The sequence below is a fragment of the Megascapheus bottae genome, chromosome 18 (assembly GCF_031878675.1).
Source record: "Megascapheus bottae isolate mThoBot1 chromosome 18, mThoBot2.hap1, whole genome shotgun sequence".
In the NCBI taxonomy this organism is placed as follows: Eukaryota; Metazoa; Chordata; class Mammalia; order Rodentia; family Geomyidae; genus Megascapheus; species Megascapheus bottae.
This window is the reverse complement of record NC_143526.1, coordinates 33,094,216-33,111,134: the sequence shown is the minus strand read 5'-3', so window position 1 is coordinate 33,111,134 and position 16,919 is coordinate 33,094,216. Positions and strand designations below refer to the sequence as shown.

General features: G+C 52.3%; 1 protein-coding gene across 1 annotated transcript in view; it reads right to left on the bottom strand.

Annotated features, from left to right (window-relative positions):
• Positions 1-16,919, bottom strand: part of Vstm2l (V-set and transmembrane domain containing 2 like) — a 28,916-nt gene that overhangs the window by 3,808 nt on the left and 8,189 nt on the right. The window contains exons 2-3 of the mRNA XM_090352850.1: positions 4,317-4,486; positions 3,129-3,179 (exon numbers count right to left, since the gene is read on the bottom strand). Coding sequence (XP_090208976.1) covers positions 3,129-3,179; positions 4,317-4,486 — 221 coding nt within the window. The remainder of the gene's footprint in view (positions 1-3,128; positions 3,180-4,316; positions 4,487-16,919) is intronic.

Sequence of the window (16,919 nt, the reverse complement as noted above, 5' to 3'; positions counted from 1 at the left end):
AGACCCCAGCCCTGCCCTTCACTGACACGTAGCCTTGGCCAAATCAGCTCCCCGACTCTCCCTTGCCGCTCTCCTCCACTTTGATGGCCACCTATGAGGGGTGGACTGATGCCCATCTCTCATACCAGCCTAGGACACCTGGGCAGGACTCCCTGGGGCAGGGAGAGGCAACACAACGTCTGCTCACTGGGGCCCACCATCATCTGGTGATCATGAAGGGTCCTGGGAAGGTGGAAGGGGAAATTGCTTAAAATTAGGAAATGGGGGCCGGGCATGACCGTACCTACCTATCAGTAATCCCAGCTACTCACTAGGTAGAGGTAGGGTGATTCGGGAGATCAGTGCTGAGCCGAGGACAAGCACGAGACCCCATTTGAAAAACAAGCTAAAAGCAAAAGTGGACTAGGGGTGTGGCTCAAATAGTAGAGCGCTTGGCTCTTAGTAAAGGTAAGGCTCTTAGTTCAATTCCCAATACCAACTCCAATAAATAAACACATGAATACATAAACTCAGGGACAGGTGGCTCATGCCTGAAATCCTAGCTACTCAGGAGCAGCTGAGAACTGAGGATCACAGTTCCATACCAGCCCAAGCAGGAAAGTTCATGAAAACTCTCTCCAATTAACCATCAAAAGACTGGAAGTGGCTCTGTGGTGCTAAGCGGTAGAGTTCTAGCCTTGAGCACAACATTTCAGGGACAGCGCCCAAAGTCAGACTTCCAGAACTGGTGAAGAGAAAATGGGCTTAAACTACAGGGTGAAAGGCTGCAGACCCAGAGAAAGCCTTTCAGAGCGTGAACACAGCCAAGCGGCAGTGGTGTGTTCAGTCCCTGGCTGAGGCCCTCTTACAGGAGCAGGGATACTGTTCAGGGATACTCCGGGAGGCAGTGCCAGGCCTCCAGGTAGCTGAGCTAATTCATGCTGAGCGCTCGGCAAGGCTCCTGGCATATGGCAAGTAGCGGATAACGTGAGCTGCTGTATTATCACTGTATTGTTATTAGTATTATTGCATATAAATGAGAATGGCATGTGTCACCAATCTCCCCCTACACACATCCGTGAAGGAGCCTTAGGGTTCACAAATTCTTGTTAACAAGTTCCACGCTAGATAAAAACCACTGCCAGCCACACAGCTCCCAAGTGCTTTCTTACTTGCCTGAGACAACAGCTATAAGGAGAAATGGAAACCAAGGGAGAAGGCAGTGTCTTCCCACATGGATCCATCATGGATTTTTGTCACCTGTATATATCCAGGGGCAGGCATGAGACACATGCCATGTCACAGCGAAGTTCTGTGTTGACAGATACATTGGTGTATGTATGTGTGTATGTATCATCCTTGTGTTTATTGGGCACCTATTATGTACCAGGCTCCATGCTGAGCTCTGGAAATACGACTATTGAGGCATAGCCCTGGGTTCCAGGTTTCTGAGGAAGGCAGATGTAATCACGGACAGAAATGCAGCCAGCAGAAAAGGGAAGGAGAGGCTGCTGAGCCTGTCTCGTGAGAGAGACAGAACAGCTTTCTAGGCAGAGGCTTGGCCTGTGCAAAGGCCCAGGGGTGGGAGGAAATGGGAAGGCAGAGAGATGGCGGGGTTGGGATGGACAAGGTGGACAGGATGAGCCCCAGGTGCAATGTGAACAGAGCTCTGAAGGGGGGGAGAAAAATGTCACCTTCTCCCAGGACCATAAGAACCCCAGCAGTGGGCCGGCTTAAAGGTGTCTGCTCATTTGCAAGGCTGTCTGCCTGAGGGGCTGGACTTGTGCCTGTCTGTACATTTCCTGCCAGACCCCAGAGCCCCAGCTGATATGGGAATTATGGGGTGCAGCTGGGGGGAATTCACATCACTCCAAGCACACTCAGTGTTATTTAGCTAATTAGCATCACGCATTCCCCTCACGAGGGACCAGCAGCTGGAATTACAGTCCTCTAAATCAATTAGATGATTTTCTCCTCTGCCTGAGCCGCTCATAGAGCCACAAACACAATCACTGGAGAGAGAGTTGGAGGAGTGAGACACCATAACACAGGCAGGCCGCCTTCTACCTGCCTGCCTTAACTATCTGTCAGCTGTCCGGGGCTGGAAATGGCTGGATCTTGAGGATCTCAGCAGGGCCCTGGCCAAGGAGCTATGACACGTCAAAGCTCCTGTATTCTCTCACCTGCACTCCTCTTGTCCAGTCTCCTCTATCCTTCCCAACACCCCTGTGTGGCCTCGTGTCCATTCTCGACACTGTAACCTCTGTGTCTAACTGCCCTTAGGATCCTCACCTTACCCCTGAAAGCAGACAGGGGGACATTTTGGAAGTACAGCTCCCCCCCCCCCCCCGGGCCCCTTCCCCTCTTTGCTGCTATGGACTTCCAGCCTCCTGCCTGGCTTTCCTCAGGTCCAGCACAAACCCAGCCTGGTCCTGTGACCAAATTCCATCCCCAGGATGGCTCTTTCTTTATAATGTTCTCTTCCAGTCACCTTCTCAAGGCTGCCTGCCTCTCCCAGGTCTGCACCCAAAACCTGTCATCTTGAGCTCCTCTGGGTCCCCAGTGTCCCTTGGCTCTGGCAGAGCCAAGGACAAGGAATTCAGCAACCCCAGTTGCACCTGGGGTGACCTCTGTAACTCCTGGCCCTCTACCCCTGCCCCGCATTGTCCCACCTATAATGAATGTGTGGCCTTTCCTACAGGAAGGCCTGGCCAGTCCCAGAGTCTCTGGACAGGAATGATTACCAGAGGGACCAGGGACTGAAATGCTATAGGTGTCACTCATGATGTCCAAAAAGAAAGCCACCTCAGGCTCCTTAGACCTTGGCGGCTCCGCAGATGAAAAATGTTGCTGAGATCCATGAGGTACCGAGTTGTGCTTGGCCTTGGCCCCACAGGAGAGCATGCATCTTCTCTCCTTTGTCATTTGTTTGTGCCTGTCATTCAATGGACTTGAAAAATGTCTAGCTTTTAAAAAATCTCTAGCCTTGAACTCTCTAGCTTTCTCCCTCCCCTCCCCTGTTATTCCTCCTCCATCTTCTTGCCCAAGTTCCCTGTGGAAATGGAACAACCCCCCCTCAAATATTTATTTTAAAGTTACACCTGCGTACTCTATTAGAGCCCTTGCAAGAAGTCATTATGAAAACTCACACTTATTTTGGTGGCGTCCTTTCCTGCGTCTTCCTGTGGAGATGCTTTCAGCTGTGGGGAGGGGGAGGGGCAGAGACAGCAGAGACAAAGCATTAGCACAGGATGTGGGTGACAACAGTTAATGGGTAAAGGGAAGTCAGAGCGACCAGTGCATGCTGGGTGCACATGTGGACACATCACACTGAACCCCATTAATAGTATACTTAATACGTGTTAGTAAAAAATAGAAGGGGACAATAAATATAAAAGGATTCAGCGTCTGGGAGATTGGCCTAGTGGTAGAGTGCTTGCCTAGCATGCATGAAGACCCGGGTTCGATTCCTCGGTACCACATACATAGAAAAAAGCCGGAAGTGGTGCTGAGGCTCAAGTGGTAGAGCTCTAGCCTTGAGAAAGTCCAAGGACAGCACTCAGGCCCCGAGCTCAAGCCCAGGACTGGCAATAAAATAAAATAAAATAAAAGGATTCAGAAGTGGTGCTGTGGCTCAAAGTGGTAGAACGCTAGCCTTGAGCAGAAGAGCTCAGGGACAGTGCTCAGGCCCTAAGTTCGGGGGCCATAAGGTCCGGAGATGGGTTTCCTCTCCTCTGTGTTCACTCAGGACTACAAAAGGAGGATTAGGGAGGTACATGTACATCCAGCTGACCACAGAAGCAGTGCACTTAAGATTCTCAAGGGTATTGGGGTGCACGTAGTATGTGCATGTGTGTGCGTGTGCAGTGGGTATTGGGGTGCACGTGATATGTGCATGTGTGTGCGTGTGCAGTGGGTTCCCTGCAGGCTCACGTGAGGGCTTGGGAATGACCTCGGCCCCAAGGCTGCCCACCCCGGGTTTGCAGAGCTACACACCTGGCAGCCAGGGGAAGAGGGGGCAAGGGAGTCACAAGATCCATCCCGTGCCATGAGCCCGTGCTGGTTCTGGGCCTCTACCTGGCACAGATGGGAGCACTTCCTCCCTTTCTGGAGGAAAGGACCTGAGCGCTCAGCTTAGCTTCGTCTCTTGGCTTCTGCCCCTTTTAAGAAACAGCCTGGCTCTTGGGCATTGAGTATCTTGGGCTGAGCAGCGGGGAGAGAAGGGGCCAGGCTGGACGCTGGCATCCATGTCGAGCCCACAGGGGGGCCGAGGGGCAGAGAACCCCCACCCTGGGCGGGGTTTCCTCAGCCCACTCCGGTGGCCCCAGGCCAGTTACCTGGTTGGAGGCCCAGGCCTGCTTGTCAGCCCAGTCCCGGTGGCTCCGCACGTACCACCACTGGATCTCCAGAGAGTAGGACGGGGAGCCGCTGCCTCGGAAGGAACAGGCCATTTCCACGTCCTCGCCGGTCCGCGCTGTCATGTCGTGGGGCGTCTCTGTGAACAGTGCTGCACGAGAAACCAGGAGGCGGGGCTCAGGGCGGCGCCGAGACCGGAGGGGCGGGGCTGGCAGCGTGGGGCGGGGCCTGAGAGTCCGGGAGGGGCGAATGAGACTGCGAGAGGAGGGTGAGGGGCGGGGCAAACGTGTGGGGGCGGGGCTAGCGAGAGGAGGCACGTTCAGAGTCGGTTCTGGGCGGGGCTAAGGGTGTAGCGCAGGCGATGGCGCGGGAGCAGAGTGGGCTGTTGGGCACTGGAAGTGGTCTAGGCTGACACAAAGGGTGAGCCTAGCCTCTGGTGACAGGGCCATGAGCTAGCCTGAACTGCAGGTCATGGGCTAGCCCTCTGTCCCAGAGCCTGGGGACACGTTGGTGATCCTTGCAGGAGAGGATTGCTTCAGAGGAAGGATGGAATGGAAGCAGCCAGGGCAGAGGGCAGGAAGAAGCATCCAGTCTCCTCACTTCTTCCAGATTTGAAAGTTACCGCCATTCAGTTTCCCTTTTGGGCAGTTCCACCTCCAGGACAAGGCAGCCACATCAACTTTATAAAACCACCTGGCCTCAGAGGCCTGGTGAGGTAGGTCCCCACTGCCCCGGGTTTACCCCAACCTCCTCCTGGCCAGCCTGTCCCCCTGCCCTGTGACTTTGCCTGGCTCTCCCATTTGTGCCAGCTCTCTTCTGCCTGTCTTTCCCTTGGCCTTTCTTTGTCCATCTACTTCCTTGAGGTAGACAAGCTTAACTTGAGATCACCCTCTCTGAGAGATAGCCTGCTTTGGGTAGGCTGAGTGAGTCCCCCACCTCCATTTTTGTTCACCAGGATACTGGTAGTGGCTGCTCCCCAGGGCACTCAGTCCCCATAGAAAAGTGGTTGAAGGAGGGGTATTCGATCCTCTGGGTTCAGGGAGACTTAACAGTCATCCTGTTTCCCTTTTCTCCCCAAGGCCCAGCTCTCAACCGAGGTCCAGGACAGACAGTTCCCCAATGACCTGGGCTCCAGTCTGCCAGGTGGACCCTGCTGTGGGTCCTAGCTCTTCTCCTCCACTTTCTGTTCCCTCAAACAAATATTGTCCTGATGTAATCAAAATCTCACCCCTTTTCTGTCTCCTCCTGTCCCCCTCCGTCATGCACTGTTCCTGAGCTTTTTTGCTCAAGGATATCACTTTGAGCCACAGCCTCACTTCTGGTTTTCTGGTAGTTCATTGTAAATAAAAGTCTCATGGAGGGGCTGGGAGTTTGGCCTAGTGGTAGAGTGCCTGCCTAGCATGCACGAAGACCCGGTTCAATTCCTCAGTACCACATACATAGAAAAAGCCAGAAATGGTGTGGTGGCTCAGGGTAGAACACTAGCCTTGAGGAAAGCCCAAGGACAGTGCTCAGGCCCTGAGCTCAAGCCCAGGATTGGCAAAAAAAAAAAAAAAGTCTCATGGACATTCTTGTCCTGGCTGGCTTCAAATGATCCTCAGATCTTTCACCCCAGAGGTAAAAAAATGTCTGGAAACTTTGCAGATCACCCAGTGAATATGATATCTGTCACCTCCATGTATATACACCTTGTCACTGAAGACACATAGACTACCAGCCACCCAGAGCTCATTGACAGCAGAAAGCCAGGCCCAGAGAAGGCAGTGGACTGTCAGTTCCTGGGCTTCGTGGCCTGACACAGCTGACAGCCTGGAGTGGGCCAAAGTCCAGGGCAGATCTCACCACTCAGCCAGCACCCCGTAGGACTCCAGTGATAGCCATCTAGAGCCCCACTGGCCAGCAGAATCACAAATGGAAGGACGAAAGCCATGCAGAACAGAGGGTACTTCGTTTTCTAGTAGCCATATGAAAAAAAACTAAAAAAATGAAATTAATGTTAATAATTTTATTTAAGCTAAGATCAAAAAATTATTTTAACACGTAATAAAAATTACTGAGACATTTTATATTCCTTTTCTTCTGTGCTGAGTCGTGAAATCAGAGCATATTTTACATGCTCTTAGCAGACTGGGTTTGGACCAACCACATTCCCAGTGCTCAGAGGACTCACATGCAGATCGATTCCCAGCAGGTGGGGTGGCAACCTGCCAGCCTCAGGTGCCAACCCTAGCCTGGCTCAGAGGAAGGAGCCCATAGCCCAGCACAGGGGAGCCACCTTTGACATTCCCGCAGCAGTCAGGATTTGCGCCTGTGTCTGCCTGACTCTCAAACCCACTTCTTCCCAAAGTATTGCAGAGGATCTTTGTGGAGCTCTTTCTGGAAAGGAAAAGTCTCTAATGGATAACCTTGCAGAATCCTGCGGGATGGGTGCAGAATGGGCATCATTGATAGCAAAGGCCTGGCAAGGCAGGGAAGTAATCAGAGGGGCTTCCTTGAAGAGGTGGCACTGGCCTCCCTAGGGCAGGTCCATCAAAGCAGGGAGGGGGGGACTGATCAGAGAAAGGACTAGTCTCCATGACATCATGGCCAGAGGAATTTGCTGGTCCTAGATTTCTGTGCTCCCCTCACACTTAACAGGAGTGGCCCAGGTGGGATGGGGAGATAGGGTGAGGGATAATTCCTTAGGATCTCATCAGCTGGATGTCCTAGGGCATTGGGAAACGGTCCCTTGTACTTGAGCATGCTAGTAATCTTGGCAGGCTTCAGAGAGGAGGCAAATGAGCAGGCAGTGAAGGCTGGGTGAGGACTGAGAACAGAGGCAGGGAAGCAGCAGAGAGGCATGAGAACAACAGTGACCCAGGGAGGCCTAGAGCTTTGCTTCGGTTTTAAATCCCCTAACCCAGTGGGATGGTGGAAAGTTAAGGTACAGAAATGATCTTCTCAGTCCAAAATTCACATAGAGCTGTGTTCTGAGCAGTAGCTATTGTCAGGCTCGGGGTTATCAGGCCAAGTTCAGCCAGCTCCACCTCTGGGTCTTGCTATAAAGAGACTGAGAGCCCCCCTTCCCCCCCCCCCCCCCGCCAGAGGAGCCTCCTCCCTCCCCTCCCCTACAGAGGCCTTCCTGGGCAAATGGATTACTAATCATCTGGAAGAAATCTAGACTACTGTGTCTCACCAGGCTCTGCACCCAAGCCCTTGGCATCCATTCCTGGAAGAGTGTGGTCCAGCATGAGACTGTAGGTTAGGTGTGATCCTTATTATTCTCACTTATCCAATGGAAAGCTGAGGCTCAGAGAGGATAAGTGACTCTTCACAGAGCAAGGCAATGGTTAAACTGAACCCAGTTATAGAGGACTATAGATTTAGAACTGGTAACTTCTAGACTACCTTCATGTAGCCCCCTTCCAGTCTCAGCCTGACTCCTTCTCGATAGCCATTCAGTCTCTTCCCTCCCATGTCAAGTTTGGACATAAAATCCTGTTTCCTCTTTGTTTCCCTCAGCGCTGAGCCCCTGGTTCAGGTGCCTCCCAGAAGCTGGCTGGTTAATTATAGATTTTGGAGGAGAAGGCATTTCTAGGTTGGGCTCTTTGGGAAGACAATTAAATTCAGCATCTACAAATTAAGATTCTGCAAGAGAAGGAACACAGTTTGATTGAGCACAACATCTTCTTCCTTTCTGCTTTTAATTGGGGGAGCCACATATTCATTAACCCCAGGCAAGTGTCAGCACACTGGTTGCAGGGAAGGGTCTCGTGGGCCTGGCCTGATGCCCAGCTTTGGCTTCTAGCTAGAGCAGATGATCTGGCTGGCCCAGCACAGAGAGATAGGATTTTGCCTAGGTCTGTGCTGAAGCTCTGGCCCCTGCTCCTCACTGTGTGATCTAGCCTTTTCTGAGCCTTTGCTTCTCTGGGCCTCAGTTTATCTGCAACAGAAGAACACAAGGCAGCCAGGATTGAGTGGCTCTTAAAACAACAACAACAACAAAAACCAGTCAGTGCCAAAAGGACTGGATGTGGTTCAATTGACAGAATGCCTGACTAGCAAGCTGCAGGCCCTGAGTTCAAAACCCCAATACCACCAACACCACCAAAAAAAAAAAAAAAAAAAAAAAAGGTTAAATGGGGAAATCTGTAATATGCATATTTCCCACAATTATTTAAAAGTCCCTAGAGACTTTCACAAGCCCAAGAGAGACTGCATCTATGCCTAGATCCATCCTTTAAAAAACCCCTCAGTCTGTTCCAGTGCCCCCTCAGGCTTCCCTTTCCTGTGCCTACTCTATCAGCACCCCTTATGCCTACTTCATATTTTTTCTTACTACTTTTTTTTCTTACAGTTTTGCTTATTTCCCTCATTTATTGCTTATCTTCCAACTGGAACAGGAGCCCTTTAAAGAGGGATTTTAGTCCATTTACAGCTGCATCCGGCAGTCAGGAGGATGCCAGGAGCTATATGGCTCGTAGGTAGACACATGTCGCTGCAGGCAATGCCCATGGTGGCAGAGGAAGGCCTGCTGCCTCTGCTCTGGGCTGCCTGGGGAGGGATGGCTAAGAGGGAGACATCCAGGATTTCCAGCCTTGGGTCCAGCTGGGAAATGACCAGCACTGAGAGTCAGGAGAAGGCTCCCAGGCTGAGTAGCCACAGCCTTTACATGCTGGCTGTGCCCCAACACCATTCAGCTCTGGCCCCTTCTGGCCACTTACTCGTTCCCCTTGGGCACTACATGTAGATCTTGGCCTGGCTTACAGGTGGCCCTCTTCCTGAAGTTCGCTGCTTCCCAGACCCTGTTGGGGTAGCAGTGGACACTGCAGGGGTCTCTGATCCTCCTCTCACTTCCCCAGGGGAGTAGAGCAGCTACTCCCCTAAATTCATCCTCCCCACCTTCCACACCGCCCTGTATCCTTCTTGAATGGAAGGATAATGTGAGGAGGCCTGGGGGGAGGGAGGGGGGAAGGCTCCAGTGAGAAACTGAATAAAGCAGGAAGTATGGCGGTCTGATATACATGTGAAACGCCCCCTGGGGACTCACGCAGGGAGGATACACCCCCTGGTGATGACATTTCTGGGAGATGAGTGGATCTAAGTGAGGATGGTAATGTTGTCAATAGATTAACCCATGCAGGAGTTCACACTGCCTGGAGAGCTGGCTATCAGGGGGGGCCAGGTTGGAGGAAGCGAGTCATTTACCTGGGGTCATGGCTTGAAGGGTGTCCCTGCCCCCACCCCTCTGCTTCCTGGCAACCATGAGGTAGGCAGTTTTCTCCTCTGCATCCTTCTGCCATGGTAATTTACCTTGCTATGAGCCTGAAAGCAATGGAGCTAGCTGACCACAGACAGAAACCTCTGAAAGAGCGAAACAAAATAAATCCTTCCTCATTGAAAGTACTTTGTTACAGTGATGGAAATGTTGCTCACATACATAAAGACCAGTCATCCACTCATCCTGTCAGTCAGCTTTTACTGAATGCCTACTGTGTCCCAGATTGGATTTCTTCAGGGGAATTGTGCCTGTAAGAGCAGGCATGGAGTCACATGAATGGATAACATGGACACCGGCCCCAGCAAGCCAGACCTACCCCAGTCTTGGCTCTCACAATCACTGCCACCCAAACACACCTGGCTGAGGAGAGATTCAGCCCCCGACCCTGGGGCTGTAGCCCCAGGTAGGCAGAGGCTCTGATCATGGTTCAGAGAGTGGTCCTGTGACGTGAACCAAGAACAAAGCAGGTGATGTACAGAAGCTGACAGGTGCCAGGAGCTGTGACCTGGCTGCTGTGGTCCTGCAACCTCACTGAAGGGTCCTGGCAGGCCACAGAAGTGCTGGCCAGGGCAACCACAGCTAAGAGAGGTGGGTTATACCTCACTGGTGCAGGACCTGGCTCAGAGTCTAGCTTTCCCTGTCCCTGCTGGCACCATTACTGCGGATGAGGGGGCCCCTGTATCCCTGGCCTATCCATACTGAGTCTTCATTAGCAGTGGAGAAACCAAAGCTCAGAGGGCCTGGGGCCATCACAGCCAGTCTCCCTCCCTTGATGTAGAGGCAAGAATCCCCTCCCGTATGCCAAGCACTGTACACAGGACCCTGCTCATCTCCAGTGCTTCACAGAAGAAGAAACCATGTTCAGAGAGGAGCAGCTGTGTCTGAGGTCACACAGCATGACGACACTAAGTCAGATTAGCACTCCAGCACTGGCTGCAGCATGGCCCAATCAATACGGCACTTTCCTCTATGCCCCAGTCCTGTGCAGCTGTAAGAAAAGTGACTGGCTCCCTAGGGTCGTTTTCAGGAAGATTTCTCTGTGCCCAGCTCAGTGGAGTCCTATGCTGCAGGGAGTGGTACAGGGTGACACCTTAACTCCAGATAGATGGCAGCGCAGGGACTCTAGGGGAGGGACAGGCAATAGGAGGATTTAATTAGGCTACACCTCACCTATCCATCCAAGACATCTACATCAGGAGACAAAAACCTGAAAAGCCAGGCAAGGGAGTAAGGGCCAAGTCCCTGGGACTAAGAGGCAGATGAGGTGGCTATACAACCACAGTAGAAACCAGGGGGGCCTTGAGGGCTCTGCTCCTTCTGGGCAGCCCTGACCCTGAAAGTCTGGCACTCACAGCAAAGATGTGAGCTGATGAAGGTTACTTCATCTTGGAATGGATGGGCACCTGCAAAAACCCTCCTCCTTCTCCTCCTCCTCCAGAGAGGTGGACAGAGGAATTATGTCATGAGCTGAAAGACTCTTAACATAGAGGGAAGATGGCAACCTGGATCAAGACAGCCTGGCCAGAAGGAACAGAAATGATCAGCTCTGGTGGATCGCCAGTCCTCAGCAAGACCAGGGCCAGGCTTTCTACATCATCTCAGCTCTCCTAGAGCAGGCACTGGCCCTCAGGAGGCTCACAGTGCACAGAGGAAGACATTCACAATAGGGACTGCTGTATACACCCTGGCCCGAGAAAGGCCTGGGCCGCCATGCACAGTAGTTCAGGATGTGCATTGTTCACAAGGGCAGGAATTATGTAGCAGCCTATGCCTCCCCTGGGGCTGTCCAGGGAAATCACATAGGAAGATCTGGGAAGAGGTGTAAGGGCTGGGCTTTCCTACAGAAAGGCAGGCTGGGGTCCGCCTAGAGTCAGGGAAGGCTGTTGGGAGGGATGGGCTTGAATGTGGTTAAGTTATACAGTTAGGACCACATGCAGACAGGAAGGGACATGCCAGAGACAGGCACTCCTAAATCCAGCCTTTGGGGGGACACCTTCACCGATTGCATAGGGTTCTTATACCACTGGCATTATTATTTACTTTAATATTTATTTTCAAAGCATCTTTCCCTTTTTTACTTAAATAAATTCAGCTTAAAAGGAGACTTTTATTACTGCCATAAACGGAAAAGTCAGCATCACTTGCCATAAATAGAGGGTAACTGTAAAAATCAACACTATGAAAGCCAAACAGCATTCGTAAATTCTAGCCAGGGAAGGCAGCATGCTCTGAGCCTCCCTTTCCAATTTGCCTGGTAGCAAGGGACGCCAGCGAAGCTGCACTGCTGCATTCAGAGAAGCACAAGCAGAAACTTCCTTCTTAACCTCTGGGGGCGGGGGTGTCTGGGTTGCTGATCCTGGCAGTGGAGCCAGCAGACCCCACCCCCACCCCAGCCTGGCTGCCTTCAACCATGGGACTAAGAGGCTACCTTACCACCTCCGAGGCCTGGGTCCTGCTTGGACTGCAGATCTGGAGCCCTTCCCGCCACTTACCCATCTGATTCCTCCTGACCCTTCCACTGGGCAAAGCCAGGCACTCATTTAAGAAAGGCAAGGCCTGATGCTCTGCTGGAAAGCCAATGCTTCTTTCTTCTTCTGCCCCAATCAGGGAAATAACTTTCTGAGGAACTGAATTCATTCCAGAAAAATGGGGGAACAGCACTGGTTTTGTATTAAAATGAACAGGAATACCTTGCAGAATACAGCACTGAATTCATCAAATTTGTATGAAATGGGAAACATCAAAGCGAGGCTGCCCCTGTACCATCCGTCCGATGTGAGGCTTTGTGCATGGGAAGTACGTGCCAAGGTGTTGGCCAACGAGGAAAGGGGACTGGGTGGGAGATGAGGGGCTGTGGTGCACAGTGTAGCATTTCCAGGGGAGGGGTTGGGCTCCAGTTCTCCCTGGATTGCTGTGTAACTTTACTTGAGCCCTTCACTTCTCTGAGCTGCACCTAGCAGCTCACACACAATGCAGTCCACACACAATGGGCCACATACCCAGGGTTCCTAAGCTGGCTAATCACTCAGTGTTAGACGTACTGGAATATTCAACCAAGTGAATGAAAAGAAAGAATTCTCAACCATATGCACCATGCTGTGCCTCAGTTTCCTCCTCTGTATAATGGGGATGACAGTAAAGCCTCAAAAGGACTGCTGCCTAGAAGTAGGCTGCCTGGCACGTGTGCTCTACAGGTGTGTCCTGTTTATTTAGATCATTAGTAAAAGGGTTTTTTTTGTTTGTTTTGGGTTTTTTTTGCCAGTCCTGGACTTGAGCTCAGAGCCTGAGCACTGTCCTTGGGCTTTCTCAAGGCTAGCACTTTACCACTTGAGCCAGGCACCACTTCTGGCTTTTTTTCTATATATGTGGTCCCAAGGAATAGAACCCAAGTCTTTGAGCATGCTAGGCAAGCACTCTTCCAATAGACTTTTAAATTATTATAAAGATGATGTCCAAAGCGGTTACAGTTATCTAAGTCAGGTACATTACTTTTTAGACAATGTATTCCTTAGTGAATTATTTTAATTGAAATGAGGTTCAAATCATATTGAATATATCTTTTTTTGGGGGGGTCAGTTGTAGGGCTTGAACTCAGAGCCTGGCCCAGTCTCTGAGCCTCTTTTCACTCAGCTCAATGCTAGTGCTCTACCCCTAGAACCACAGCACCACTTATATTAGAGATAAGAGTATCAAGGAGAATTTCCAGGACTCCCAGGGTGGCTCTGAACCACATTCCTCAGATCTTTGCTTCCCAAGTGTAGCTAGGATTACAGGTGTGAGCCACCAGTGCCTGCCTTTTCCCTCCCTTTTTCTTTTAATGACAGTATGAGGGCTTAAGCTCAGAACCTCATGCGCTTGCTCAGCTATTTTGCTCATGGCTGGTACTCCACCACTTGAGCAATGCCTCTACTTGCTTTTTTTTTTTTGCTGGTTAATTGGAGATTAAAGAGTCTTACAGACTTTCTTACCCAGGTTGGCTTTGAACCAAAATCCTCAGCTCTAAGCCTCCTGAGCGGCTAGGATTACAGGTGTGATCCACGGATGCCTACTAAGTGCTTACATCATTTTAATATGCACCCATAACGTTGTTGTGCCACTGACAACTTCTCCAGGCCCCTCCACACTTCATCTCCCCCACCCCAAAGGAGGTCTGTGCCTTCCCATCAGACAGTGTTTTCCATTCTCTATCCCCTAGCCCTGGGCTCAGTCTTACAGTGTAGCCCATTCTGGACACTTTGTATCAATGGCCCCTTCTGTGGTCAGCTGCTTCGGATCAAGGCTGACAGTCCCTCCATGGTGTATTTCACCATGTTTCTTTCCTGTAAGAAACTACCTCATCAAGCCATAAACCTGAGAAAATGGTCCCTACCCTTCTTAAAGACTAGGAAACTGAGGCAGGAGAGGTGAGGGCTTGCCTACATTCTCCACCCGCATTCTGACACAGAAGGAAAGTGAGGGTGGCAAAGCTGGTCGCAGCAGCTGAGGGCAAAGTGCCTCGCCAGGCCACACGGAGGCACATATTGAGGGAGACAGCAGTGGAATTACAAATCTAGGGAGATTTAAGGAGAGTGAAAATCTTCTGGCACTTGCAGGACTGTGGGAGCCGAGCAGGTTTCCCAGGGGATTCCATCTAGCCCCATGCATGGGAGGGAGGAGGCAGTCAAGCATGGCACAGCTTGAGGCGGGGCAGGTGGGCATCCTGACATGGTCTTTGTGGCCTGCAGAGCTGTGGGAGCCCTTGCCCAGTAGCCTCATGGAAGGTTCTAGAGGCTCGGGGAGAGCAGGGGCTGTGAATTGTACCTTGTTGTCTTTCTCTACCTCTGGGGAGGGTGAGAGGATTCCCCCAGACCCAGGAGGAGGGGCAGGGCTGACACAGAGACTCCCAGGAATGAGAGCCAAGGCCATCACCCAGGATACCCCAGGGCAGAGGTTAAGGGGGTACCCAGCCTGTAGGGGCAAGTGTAGAACAGCGATGGCTCCACCCCTGCCAGGGCCTGGCCAGAGTCAAAACTGGTCCCCTGCTCAGACTGGGACTCCACTGCTCCTGATGGGGTGGGGCGGGCTCCCCAGGTTGCAGCAAACTCAGGAGCTGGCACAGACTTGATCCCCAACTACACTTCCTCTGAACCTCAATTTCTTCATCAGTAAAGTGGGCTCCCGTACCTGAAGGAATCAGGCACACTCTAGATTCTGTGGGGGCATTAATACCCACAGCTGATCAATTAGCTGGCTACTCACACGTCCACACCACAGGGTGGGGCCAGCACCAGTTCTTCCCAATCCAAGGCTCTGGTCCCCCTTTCCCTCTTCAAACACAAAGACTGTTCCAGAACCAGGGAGTCTCTGGTCTTTTGCACCTCTGGCTCCTTCTGCCTGGTAGGGGATTTAATGTGACCAAATCCAGCCAGAAAGCAGCCTTTCCCTGGGGCAAAGAAAGTCTGGAAAGGGGGTTGGGGTTCTGATGGAGTCCAGGACAGCTGCCTGCTAGGAGTCTGCAGACACCAAGGGGCCAGCAGGTGACTCTGGCCCTGCCTGAGGCCTCCCTTCCATTATTAGTATGGCTTTGTTTTGACCGCTGTTTGCGCCACCAAGCTTGGTGGCTGGCCGCAGGGCCTCCATTAGGGACCCTTTCCCGGCCGATGACAGGCGGCAAACAGCTCCCCAGCGTGCCCGCGGTAATTGCTGCTGCCTCCGAGGCCGGAAATGATTTTTTTTTTAAACCTCACAAAGCAAAACAGACACCCTGCTGTCTATTCTCCGCCTTCCTGCCTCAGCCTCAGCTGGGAGCCAGGCCTGAGGATCTGGGATTCAGAGTAGACCCCTCCACCCCCACACCCCCAGCCAGAGACACCCTCAAAATGCCAGGCTCCAGAAACTGAAATGGGCTCTGCACCCTGGCTTCCCATGGGTATCCCCCTTACGCCTCTCGACATCTTAGCTTTCCCTGCTGCAAAACAGGCATGTTGACTGGTTGCTGCGGGGGCCTGGGGGGCAGGCGTGGAGTGGGGCTTAGACCGGGGTCAGAGGCTCCCAGCCTTCAGGAGCTCTCCCTGAGGAGAGCAAGGGAAGTGGGCAAGGGAGCATGCCAGGCTGGACAGACGGGTGAGGGGCGGCCCACAGGACGGAAGGGGCCTCGTGTGGTCAAGGACAGGACAGGAAAGGAGCCAAATGAGCACATGCATACATGTGTGTGTGCACAGGTACACACACACACACACACACACACACACACACACACACACACACACACACACACACACACACTGTTCCGCACTGTCTCCCCTCCAGCTCATAGTTCCACCATGGCTGCAGATTGCAGCCAGGCCTGATGTCCCATGAGCCCACAGAATCAGTGAGGCTCAAACCACTCCACTGTTAACAGCCCTTCCACCCTCTCTCCCTCCCCCCTCTTTCCTCTCTCCCTCTCCCCTCCATTCGCTCTCCCTCCAGCTTCTCCCCTCTGTCATCAGTTCACCTTCTCCTCCTTCACCCCCTCAGCCTACTAGCTCCCTCTTTGCTCTCTCCCTCTCTTTCCTTCTCTCTCTCTCACTCTCTCTCTCTCTCTCTCTGTCTGTCTGTCTCTCTGTCTGTCTCTCTCTCTCTGTCTCTCTGTCTGTCTCTCTGTCTGTCTCTCTGTCTGTCTCTGTCTCTGTCTCTGTCTCTGTCTCTCTCTCTCGCCCTACTCCCTGCCCCCTTACCACAGCCACGTGAACCCAAACACTAGCCCGCCCCTGGTTCTTCCCTACTGGAAAACCTCTAGGGGGCTGGGTACGGCTCTTGTCTAACATCAGAAAGGTTCTAGGTTCCATCCCCAGGACAGAAAGGAAAGAAGGAAGGAAGGAAGGAAGGAAGGAAGGAAGGAAGGAAGGAAGGAAGGAAGGAAAAAGAAAGAAAGAAAAGGAAGGAAGGAAGGAAGGAAAAAGAAAGAAAGAAAGAAAGAAAGCGAGCGAGCTTCTAGGACTGGCCCGGCATTTCTCCGCTAGGCAGGCACACGTCTCCAGTGAGGTCCCCAGAACGGCAGCCAGCACAGCTCTCTCTCTAGCCACTGCCATTCTCGTTCCAGCCCCAGCAGTCCCGGCACGAGTCTAGCAGAAGTCTGCCACCACCCGGAAGCCTGTCCTGACTGCTGCAGGACACGGAGGCCCTCTCTGGGAAACCCTTAGGGATAATTCCCCAGTGCCAGTCCCCAGGGCTCCCCTGCTCTCCACCCCCATAAGATGCTTCACCACTACGGGAGATAGAGTCCCCGCTGGTTCTGTCACAGACTTGCCTCAGTTTCTTCACAAAGGTCATGAAGGCTGCTTCCCTCGAAACAGAAAGAGCC